Raw genomic sequence first — 11,820 nt, 5'->3', positions numbered from 1 at the left:
TGTTACATGAAAAAAGTAATCTGCGCATCAAAGGCCATAGCTGTCTTTACCTGAAGTACAGAGTCACTCATGACAGAGCTTTCTCGGCACTGAGAAACAATACAAGACAAGTTCTGTACAATGAATTGTAGGTAAATTGAAGGTAAAAGCATCCTGCATCCGAAGAGAAAAATCACTGCAAAGGATTCAGTGAGTCAGTGAACTAAATGTATCAAACTGAATTGTGAACCTCTTTGCTAGTTTGAGCGATTGTGCATGAACTGATCAACTGTATTCCTTCAATGCAATTTGAGTCACTGTGGATAAAAGCACATGCCATTCATGAAAACATAAATGCAAAATGGCTTTTTATAGCAAACCGTGGCCAGTCAACTTCAACAGCCTGTGATGGTCTCAGTTCTCATCACCTTGTAGTCCATCTGCTCCGAGCAGTTGAACACGTAGACCATGATGCCCAGGGCTCGGCCCAAGTCCTTGGTGGTCTCGGTTTTGCCCGTGCCAGCGGGACCAGCCGGGGCTCCGCTCATGACCAGATGGAGCGATTGGGTCAGAGTGATGTAACATCTGCATTTGAGAGGTGAAAAACATGCTTTAGCAAACAAACACAAATGTTCAGTCACATACAATATGTGGCGTATAAATATAGACTTTGTAGACAAATGTTTATCCATGGCTAAAGTCCTGTTATTACGGTGTGTTGTGTTGAAATTAGTTCATTTCTGACTGGTTGTCCATATGACAATATGTAGTTTTGTCAGTAATAAAAAAGAATGAAATATGTTATATGTTTTGGTTTAGTATTGTGCTTTAATATAAATAAGGTCAATTCATCGATGGCATTTATTCCACCTATAAAAAACCTGTAAAAAAATCATTAACTCTTTCCCTGCCAGCATTTTTGATCATTCAAGTTTCATTTTTGTTGTATGAACATCTGAACATGCAATGCAATTACAGTAGAGCCAGTATAGTCCAAATAAATCCTAAACAAGTGATGCTTACGAGTCATTTCAAACACATACAGCTCACAACTGTGTTATGTTGTACTTACAGTCGGTTCAGTTACTGTATGGCTGCTCATATGACAACATTAATTTATACATCATGAGTTTTGACAGCAGAATTTTATACAAAAATAAATTACACTATTTTTCAAATGTTCTGGTCAGTCGGTAGATTTTCTACTGTTTTTAAAAGTGAACACTCAACATTTATTAGATTAAAGATAAAGAAAAAAAAGCTATATTATGAAATATTATTACAATGTAAAATAGCTGCAGTCTATGTAAATATAAACTCCTGTGATCAAAGCTGAAATTTCATCTTTTGAAAAAAATCATTATTTCAGTCTTCAGTGTCACATGATCCTTCACATGATCAGAAATAATTCTAATATGATGATTTGATGATTAATAAACATTTATGATTATTATCACTTTTGAAAAAAAGAGCTGCTTCATATTTTTGTGGAAACTGTCATAAATGTTCAAACTTTCTATTTTATTTATTTCATATAGAATGTTTTGTAACATTATAAATGTATGTGACTTTTGATCAATTTAATCAATTTAAATTTAATTAAATGTAAAGCTATGTTTGTCAGGGCGTCTCACCTGTCTGTTAGCGGTGTGATGACTAATCGTGGAGTGTTGCCCAGATACTCGTATGAATAGAGGAACTGGGCATCGCAGATGTTTGCAAAGCAGTGCTTCTCTTTATCACCCCAGCGGTGCCGGAGTTGGGACAGCCAAAGAAAGGCCTGAGAGTTCTCCACCTGAAAGAGATGATAATGAAGGATTAGCAGGAAGAAAATATCCCTTATTAATAACCTGAGCTGGACAAAACATTAGTGCGCTTCTAAGCCACTTTACGTAGCTTTCATCGGGACCGTAGGCCTTTAAAAAAGGACACCAAAATATGAACAATCACATAAGAGCACAAGATTTTCATTATGAAAATCATCTGCATATATCTGAAGACAATAACACTCATTGTAGTGGATAACGATAGGACAGATTATATGGAGACAAACAGCTGTACCTTCTGCGCAATGATTTTGTTCACCACGTCTCTCGCATGGACGTCAATGGTACAGATGGTCATGACTTTCTGCCGGTCTCCAGGAGTGAGCTGGCCAATCAGCATGTTGATGAGGGTGTTTAACTGATTCACTTGCTTTTTAAAGTGGTCCTTCATTGCGTTCTCATTTCCGTTCTCCATTCCAGAGAACGCAATACCTACATCGGTCGTCCACCAGATCTGAGTGCCGGTAAGAGCGACCTATGGAAATACACAGCAATGATGAGCACTAGTCAACATCTGTCTGTTTAGCATTGTGCTAATTATAAGCTTTAAGCTAAATTATAAACTTAATTATAAGTTTGTTTTATTACATATTATATTATATTATTAGCACAACAATGAGTGAAAAGTTTAACATTTATGGCAGGATGTGATAGTATCTGGTAAAGTGTGGATCAATGACATATTTGTGTCCAAGTATTAAAATATAAGATTCACATACATGTATTCAAGGTGTAAAAAAAAACAAAAAAACAATATGATGTATAAATGCAACATGTAAAAAAGAGTGATACCCATATATTTGCCTATATATATATTTTTTTTTTTAAGAGGCACCTTTACGACACGCTCCATGTCTTCAAACAATGTCCATCTGCGCATTAACGGCAACACGTACACTCTCGTTTAAACTCACTTGTCAGGGCTGGACAATAAGGACTGCCTTATGGTCTGGGATCAAGAATGAAAAGACGCTCGGGACAGTTGACGAAACAGTCACTGTTCCAATCGGGCCATTGCTGAATCGTCACAGAACTTTATCAGTTGCATGTGTTTTAGGCCTTGCCAATTTAAGCATTCAAGTGCAAACAGACATGAAAGAGAACTCATTTAGGTACTTGTGCGCTGAGAAATGTTCTGTGCGCTCACATCTGTAGTGCACACAGAGAGAGTTCTCTTTATTTATCTGTTCAAGCACAAATAGAAGTGACAGACAATTATTTCAAAATGTCCATCTTAGTGAATATCCAAATAAACATGTCTTGAGTAAATATAATCAGTTAAGAAAAAAAATGCACATGTATCTGTATATTGGATCTGTGCATATAGGTAAAGTTTATTCATCATAATATAAAAATATTAAACCAGAACCATGACAGACAGGCATAAGTGTCTGCAGGGGTCCTCTATTTTTAGGATCAACTTTTCCTGCATGTAGGCTGTACCATGTGACTTGTTCGGCAGACAAAAGTATTTGCCTTTGAAAATTTTAAATTAAAAAACTGCTTAGGCTTGTGTATTTATTACAAGACATAATAATAAAAGATTAGGCCAAAATACTTTAATATCAAGAATTATTTATTTTTGTTCATTATGATTTTTTTTCTTCACAGGTTTAAATAATAGGACATGGAATCCCATTTTTGGTCTGTGGGACATTTGCACCCACTGTATAAAATGGTGATTTAAAGAGACATACATCCACTGCTGGCCTGTTGCTATCAGACAAATTGCATACACCCAAAAAATAGACTTGATGAGCCTTAATTTTGTACGCACATGCAGACATACCCTCTGGCTAGTATATAGTAATACTGCCAGAAATATCTCCCAATATCTTAATTATATGCAGCACATTTCCTCATAAATATTCTTTAATTCAGAGAAAATCAGCCTACGGATGTTTACAAGCACTGAGTTAGTGTCAGTGCTTGTAAAGCATTAGTTCATAAGTGACTATGGAGTTAAATACCTGGGCCGGGTAGTCGAACAGCCACTGTTCCCTGGGCTTCTCTTCATAGGCCACGACTGCCTCGGTCATCTCATGGCGCACAGTGGCACGCATGGAGTCCAGAACATGGTTCAGCCACACTTCCACCTGAACAAGCACAGCTTCATGCATTATATCGCTCCAGTGCGATGAGAAGGTTTGTCAGCAGCCTAATACTGTAAATTAGTTCCACTAAAAACATGTATGCATCTGTCTAATCCAGGGTTTGTCAAATCCAGCCCTGGAGGGCCACTGTCCTGCAGAGTTTAGCTGATTTACTAGTAATTGGCCCTCCAGGACCAGATCTGAGGAACCCTGGTCTAATCCATTAGCAGATGTTTGAGGAGCGCTGGAGCAAAACTCATCAAGAATAAAGAACTTCAGGAGCAGGATTAGATTGTGGCATAATCCACAGCATCCTCCAAACATAACTAGATTTATACATTTTCTGAAGAAAACGTGAGTGTTGTGTCTCTGTGGAAAGAGTGCAAGAGATTTTTGGGTGCTTGGCCAATCAAAAGAGCCCATCTTTGATATTCTGGACTCAGGAAGTGTCTTTCAGGTTAAATCTATGGGATTATTTAGTCATACGGTAAGTAACAGCACACCTCTTCTTAACAAAGAGCATGATTAGAGGTGTCATTCATGTACATATGTCAGTACAGACCAGCAAATATCATGATTAAAATGCCATTGGTAAATAATATGCTGCAGAATAAAAACACAGTGTCTCTCTGCCTCTGTAAAGAAACTTCTCTAATTGCCCTCATGATAATTAATGGTGCATTGTGGGTAATGTGTGCAAATAAAGGCTGTTTGTACCTGCCCAGTGCAGTCGCAGGGCTGACAGAAGGGAACGTACTCCTCCTCCTTACTGAACATGCCCAGCCCCGTCTTGGTGGGTTTGCCGTCTCCGTCAATTTCAAACTTCAACTTCGCCATATTGTCAAACAACTTTGACAGATGTTTCTGAACCTGAGGGAGAAAACACTAGGCTTCACAACCGCACAGCTGCTATTTCGGTCAAAGTTTGTCCTTATTTGACATATAGAAACATTTGGGGAAGCAGCAATCAACACTGCCATCTAGTGTGTGCAAAAGGTAAATAAATGCCATTGCTGCACTGCAGCTTAGCCATAAGCAAACCATATATATTTAATGCTGAAACTTTTAAGCACAAAAACATAAGTAAAATGTTAAAAGAAATTGCTATGGACAGCTGTATGTATGTCCACTGTGATGTACCTGGTGTGGATCAGTGCCACTGGACAGGATGTCTAGCAGGTCAGCTGAGGAGATGAAGTAGAAGCGTGGAAAGGCCAAGCGTTTGGTGTCCAGATACTCAGCCAGGGCTTTTTCACAAAGAGACAATCTACAAGAACAGGTGCAATAACTTTCACTTTCTCAATTTGAGAGACGATCATCAACGCAAAGCATCATGGGACACTGTGTGCTTTCCGAGATGAGGGTTTCCTCGATTAGGTTTCTTAAAGGAATAGTTTCCACAGTCAGTCACAAGTACCATCAAGAAAGTGTCCAAATGTGCCAATTTCAATTGATCATGAGTTTGAATTAAATTTGTGAGAGCCAACAAGAATTGTCAGTGAATAAAGACAAACTTATTGTATAGCTTCAGAAGAAGTGGAATATGGAGTACAAACCTAAAGAACAACTTTATGGTAGATTCATGATGCTTTATTGGTCTTTGATGCTTGACAGTTTAAAGAGACATCCAGACCAAGAACAATAACGATAACTTTAACTATATTAGTGTCTATAGTACACCAAGGAACAATACAAATAACTACACCTGTTTATTACAATGTTCTGTTTATTATAAGCCACAGTTTTGCCATCTGTCGCTTTAAATGCTCAAGCTCTTTAAAGCAGGATTGATTTGGATTGGCAGTCAGTGTTTCTATTGTTCATCAGCTGGAAGAAAAAAAAATAACGCTCAGAAAGTGATTCCAAAAATATGGTTCCACTGTGTCTTTATCGTTATAATTATGAATTCCACCATTTCAACAGAATTATAATGATTATTAAAACTTTATAGTTATAGGTATGGTCCTTGACTCCTTGGTATGAACGGGCATGAATTCATCCTTAAGGAAAACTGACAAGTGACAAGTCACAAGTGATCTTTTTTTTTTTAAGTAGGAAAGAAAAGAATATGAGCAGCTGAAACAACATGAGGGTGACAAAAGTTTGGAGTGAACTAATCCTCCGACTTGAGAAGAGGAAGTTAAGGTAATCAGACAGACACATAAATGTAGAAACCAGCTGCAAACCTGCTCTGCATGTCCTCTAGTTTGTTGTAGAGCCCAGGTTTATTGGTGGACTCCACAACGATCGGTGTTTTTCTGGCATCGTGTGTCAGCTCTTTAAAATCAGTATCGATACCTTGAAAGCGTTTGGAATCCTGTGGAGACATTCATGAGAGAATGAGTCCAGACAACTTCGTTTGCCAGAAAAACCTCAAAAAAACATCCTGAAGAACATTACCCAAATGTTTTCAGACAAAAGCATAGGATGGATATTTTCGTCTCTCATATAGATCTATGAATAGAGTGCCAGAGGGCAGGACAATAGGCTGCTCGCAGTTGACTGTCAGTTCTCCATTAAAGCATCTCAGATGTCTGTTTTCTGGGCCTGGTATCTATAAAAGCTTTTCTTTGACTAAAAATCAAGTTTTCAGCTCTGAAACTTACAGGATATTCTTATATTACCATGACCTTTTACAGTATATATCAAAAGCTCAAGGGAAAGTTGATTTCTCAATTCATCACCCCTTTAAACATTTTACTATTCTGTCTGACTTTACATGCGTGTTGGGTGACTATTCAAGGGCAAAATAAGTTTTCACTCAAGAACGAATAATACTAGAAACACATCAGCAAAACCAACCTCTGGTAGCTGAGAGCGAATGTCATCCGATCCGATAAAGATGCTCTCCAGGTGAGACCAAGTCCTCTGCACTTCAAACCAGATGGCGATCACAGAGTCAGTCACCGAGAGCTTTCGCTGCCACGTCGAAACTTCCTCCAAGAAGAACGAGATGTACTTTGATGTCATGAGGTTCTGCAGCTGCACTTGGTTGTCCTCCAGTGTTTCAATTAGTTCTTCACTGGACTTCAACAGAGGAATCTCTGTGCGTGGATGAGGCTCAAAATCAAACGCCATACTGCTCCAGGTGGCGTCCAGCTCGCTGAGCACCTTCTCCATGCCCATCTCCTTCACCGCCTGGTCGACGATGCCCCTCACGTCATCCTCAAAATGGTGCAAGTTGAGGCGAAGCAGGTCCGCCAGCGTGGTGTCTTTGTCCATGGTGAAATGCACGCCGGTGGCATTCATCAGCTGATTCCAGTGGCGCGGTCGGATGGCTGGGTTCTGGAGCTCGGCGACGGCTCTCAGCGAGATCAGAGTGTTCTTCACTGTACTGTCAAGCCCACTGAAGGCGTCCCACGACCGAGCCTCTTTGTCCAGCGCACGGAGGTCTTTGGAGAAACGCTTGCACTCCATCTCCAAGTCATCCACGTTGATCTGTCTCCAGGGCGTCATCTGCCAGTCGTCCAAACAGGCCTGGACCACCAAGATGACATCCCACAGTTCCTTTAGAATGGGCAGCTCTTTGTGGCACTGCTTCAGCTGTTTATAGTCTGGTATGCTGACTTCAAAGAGACTAGCCGACTCGATAAGCCCAGCCATCATAGTCTCCATCTCCTGAATTTGTTTGTGTGCTGTGTCCAGCATCTCATGTGGATTTGCACAGTTAAAACTGAAAACAAATGGAGACGAGATTGATGAATTGATGAACAGATTTATTGAACTGAATCAACACTGAACTGACTTCAGCTGAATAACAACACAGTTATCTTCTTTAGAGCTGGTTTACAGTATAATTTGTCTCATATTTGATCATGTTTGCATCACCGATTTAGTTATTTTTCGGTTTATTCCCGTGAAGCTGCTTTTAAACCAGCTGGCTTGATGAGGCAAATGTTTTTTAAGCCATGATTACTGTTATCCACAAAAGCAATGGCACATTTTTAGAGACTCTTCATATACATGTACTGCACCTGAAGAAGTTATTCTTGCGGAACTCCTGCCTGAAGTTGTGTTGCTCCACATCGAACCAGGCGCATTTCCTGCGCAAGCCAGTCACCTCGCTAGCCTGCAGTGGGGCAACTTGCTGCTTCACCATCATAGCCTGCTTTTTAATGTTGTTCCACTTCTCTGGCAGCACCTGTCCATTAAACCCAGACAAATTGATAGAGCAATGGTTTAGACTACAGGAGTTTTTAAATCCTAAATGATTATGAAATCTGGTTGCATCACGCACATAAGGAGAATCTTTACAGACTATTTTCTCTCAAATCTCAAACATTCCATATACAAATACAAAATATTATTGTTGTGGCACTTTATTTTTCAGCCTTAGCTGAAAATTGGTCTTTGGTCTCGCCATACAATCACTAAAACAATTAACAATACACAACATCCACAACATCAAAGCTTTAAAATAATCACATTTCCCACCTCTTATTGAAAAGTCTTATTGTATTTGGTACAAAAGTTTTAGCTTTAATTGCTCTGTAACGATGACGTGATGGTAATAATTCAAAAACTTGATTCAAATGTGAATGGGTGTGTTTTGTCTCTTGTTATATGTAGTCACAACTTTTCTCTGAACAGCAATTTGATACACTTTTGCTTACATCCTATAATTTTACCTGCTACTCTTGTAATTCTGTCTAATTTTACTTTAATTATTGTGTCTTTACTTTACTTATTAATATTTTCATGTCCAGAGGAGATCCTCATGTGATCTCATGGGGAAGCGGATGTAAATATGTATGTTGCAGATCGTCACTGATGTCTCAACAGGTAATGTTTAGCTAGCAGATTTCTACATGCACCCAGTGTGTTTAAAACCAAGGCGATTTCTCCTCAGCTCTTCTCTTTGTCCATATGGTTGTTTTGGAAACACCTCACATTACTAGATTATCTGGGCCGAACATTGGAACCGACCAACGCCTTACGTGATTTATTCTCAGAGTGTCAGGAGGGGGGAAAATCCTGTAGTCTAAGCCCATCTTATGCAATTTAATGGCTTTATCTATCAGTGTTCAGTAAAATCTCCTCTCAAAGGCCGAACCATCAATATTTTATGGATACACCTACCTCTAGTTGCTTGTAAACTACATCTGGGAGTTCCTGTTCATATGTCTTCAGCAGATCAATGGTGTGCTGCAATGGCTCGAACATCTCATCCGTAGTGCTCTGCCGTTCTTTTACCGCCATCAGGTAACCCATAATCTCCTTCAGACCGTCATAGTCTCCCTCCTCCACCTTCTTACGAAAACCAGTCTCACTCACTTTAATGAACTCTTCCAGGTCAGACAGACTAAAAATCACATGACACATAGATAAAAAAAAGTATCAGGCAGAGCATTTTGCACCTTCAATTGGCTTTGATTAGAATATTTGTCATGGAATTAGCTACTCTGTTCTTTTACCTGTTCATTACATGATCAATAAGATGCTGTTTGAACATCAAGCTCCACCTTTTAATGACGTTGAGCAGGGCACTTTTAAAGGGACGTGCATCAACCCTCATCCAACCCTCAAACACATGGATTGGTTCCAATTGCCGCACTTCCTCGTACAAGCGTTCGTACGAGTCCACCTGCTTGCGGAAATGTTCCAGAGTAGGAGGGTTTTCTGGGACCTCGTGTTCTCCGTGGGCCTCGATCTCTTCACTTGTGAGAATGTGACCATAAAGCAAGAACTGCTGCATGAACTCCTTTCGGTCATCCACGTAGAGATAGGCATAGTGTTCGAGGGTGTTACGGTACTCAAGGCCCCTTGTCTGTATTTTCTTCACACGGACCATCAGAAGATCCCTCATTGCCATCAAATCCATCATGTCCTCCATATCAGCCTGAAGGAACAAGACAACTATGTCAATCTGTATGTATCTGATTCTAATTAACATGAAAACAAAGATTTTGGTGTCATTGTGAACGAGTCAGATTTTTAAAAAAAAATGTTTTTCATAATCTTATCAAAATGTAACCCAAAATGTAGTCTGTTCTTTAATAATTTTCTCAAAACATTAGCACAGAAACATTCATTTATACATTGTTCATGGAAACATTTGTCTGAAATGTTTAAGTTGGAGGTTCTTGTTTCAGAACATTCAGAGAACATTTAAAAGTAGCATTGCCGTAATATTTGAAGAATGATAAAGTGGAATCTTCCCTTAATGTCCAATAAAAAACGTTTTAAAATGCGACAGTTTGAACATTTAGAGAACATTCAGAAAGAGCATTTTCATAACTTAATGGTAACATTAACAAAACACTTTTTAACACATTTTGTTAGATGAGAATAAGACAACGTAGCTGACAACGTAGACTCTTTAAGTAAAGTGGATTAGACACCTTTCACAATGACTTAAAAGAAGACGATAAAGGAACTTTGTCTTTGTTCAAGGGATTATCACTGCTAAACTCAGATAAAGTGATCTGTGCATCAGTACCTGATAGTGTGGGAAACCAATGTGCTCAGATAATCGTGGCACAAGCGTGGAGATCCTAAAGACATCATTGACGAGACTCTCCACCAGATCGGAAAAGCCACCTGAAGCATCAAACTCCAAAGATGGACGAAATATGATCTCAGGAGCCTGCAGACATAGCTGGGCCTCGAAGAGCGGGAATAATCCAGCCTCCTGGTCTGATTCAGGGGATTAGTGTGAAATTGTTTTAGTGCAGAGTAATCAATCTGCAATGGTAGGAACAAACGACTTTTACTTTTAGTGAGGCTTAAAAAAATGAGACAGCTTACTTGTGTTTTCAATGAAGAACTTGAGGGAGCTCTCAATAGCATCAAAGAAACCATCAATGAGCATTTCATCCACGTATTCTACATAAATCCTCCAATGTGCAGACGACGGGTCTGCTTTGAAAAGTGACATATTGTCCTGGAACAAAATAAAACCAAGATACACTCAACAGAATTTTTACGGTGAATTGCTCCTTTAACAGGCGTCATTTAGTCAGTTGTTATATGATAGGATTCCCACTCGCTTTTGTCATCGCTTACTTTCAGTAACAGATGGATCCTGGCTCCTGAGGCACGGATATGGCCATAAATTCTCTCCAGATGCTCGGTCTTATCATCCAGGTTTAAGAGAGTGTCTTTCTTTCCCTCCTTCCTTTCAAAGATTGGGGTAGTCCAGTTCTTCATGATAGTCTGGATCTCCATAACATTGTCCTTAGTCCTCTGTAGGCATTGCTCCAAGTCATATACCATTTCACGTACGTGCTGGATGTATTCCCAAATTCCTAACAGGTTAGAAAGGAAAACCTTTTGGTTGGAGCATTATAAATGAAAAGAGTGGATTATCCTGTCATTCCGAACCTGACAATATTTGCAAAGGTAATGTTTTAGTGTGTTCCCTTGCACTGAGTGTAAAGAGCAGCATGAACATTCTGCTTTTGTGAAAAACTAAATCAGATGGGTTTGGAACATGACTATTGCCTTAAGAAATGCACACTTAAAAAACAAGACTTAAAGGTATAGTTCACCCAAAATTTTAAATTCTGTCATCATTTAGTCACCCTGTATGTTTCATACAGGTTTGGAACAACATGTGGGTGACTAAATGATGACAGAACTTTCATTTCATCAAACAACTTTTATCAATTTGTGATTTTATTACGAAAATTTAGGTTTATTATATTAAGTATTCTTATTTTTTTATACTCTCAAAAATAAAGCCTGTGTTTAAAGTAAGAGAAATTTGGAAAAATGTTTGTAACCAAGCAGATCTCAGCAGGCATTGACTACCATAGTGGGAAAAATACTACGGTATTCAATGACTGCCGAGATCTGCTTGGTTACAAACATTCTTCCAAATATCTTCCTTTAAACACAGGCTTTATTTTTGAGGTAATAAGTTCTGTGAACAACAAAAAATAGATTTTTCTGAAATATTTTATGGAAAATGTTCCTACAAC

The 11,820-nt window shown here is 39.0% G+C and overlaps 1 protein-coding gene across 1 annotated transcript in view; it reads right to left on the bottom strand.

Annotated features, from left to right (window-relative positions):
* Positions 1-11,820, bottom strand: part of LOC137055533 (dynein axonemal heavy chain 9-like) — a 70,290-nt gene that overhangs the window by 44,290 nt on the left and 14,180 nt on the right. Inside the window, exons 14-27 of the mRNA XM_067429346.1 lie at positions 10,904-11,145; positions 10,646-10,781; positions 10,338-10,534; positions 9,313-9,737; positions 8,978-9,200; positions 7,873-8,039; positions 6,701-7,571; positions 6,085-6,215; positions 5,039-5,165; positions 4,616-4,768; positions 3,776-3,901; positions 2,041-2,280; positions 1,614-1,774; positions 408-564 (exon numbers count right to left, since the gene is read on the bottom strand). Of these exons, the coding sequence (XP_067285447.1) occupies positions 408-564; positions 1,614-1,774; positions 2,041-2,280; positions 3,776-3,901; positions 4,616-4,768; positions 5,039-5,165; positions 6,085-6,215; positions 6,701-7,571; positions 7,873-8,039; positions 8,978-9,200; positions 9,313-9,737; positions 10,338-10,534; positions 10,646-10,781; positions 10,904-11,145 (3,356 nt within the window). The remainder of the gene's footprint in view (positions 1-407; positions 565-1,613; positions 1,775-2,040; positions 2,281-3,775; positions 3,902-4,615; positions 4,769-5,038; positions 5,166-6,084; positions 6,216-6,700; positions 7,572-7,872; positions 8,040-8,977; positions 9,201-9,312; positions 9,738-10,337; positions 10,535-10,645; positions 10,782-10,903; positions 11,146-11,820) is intronic.

The sequence above is a fragment of the Pseudorasbora parva genome, chromosome 21 (genome assembly GCF_024679245.1).
Source record: "Pseudorasbora parva isolate DD20220531a chromosome 21, ASM2467924v1, whole genome shotgun sequence".
NCBI lineage: Eukaryota > Metazoa > Chordata > Actinopteri > Cypriniformes > Gobionidae > Pseudorasbora > Pseudorasbora parva.
This window is presented reverse-complemented; position numbering and strand designations above follow the sequence as displayed.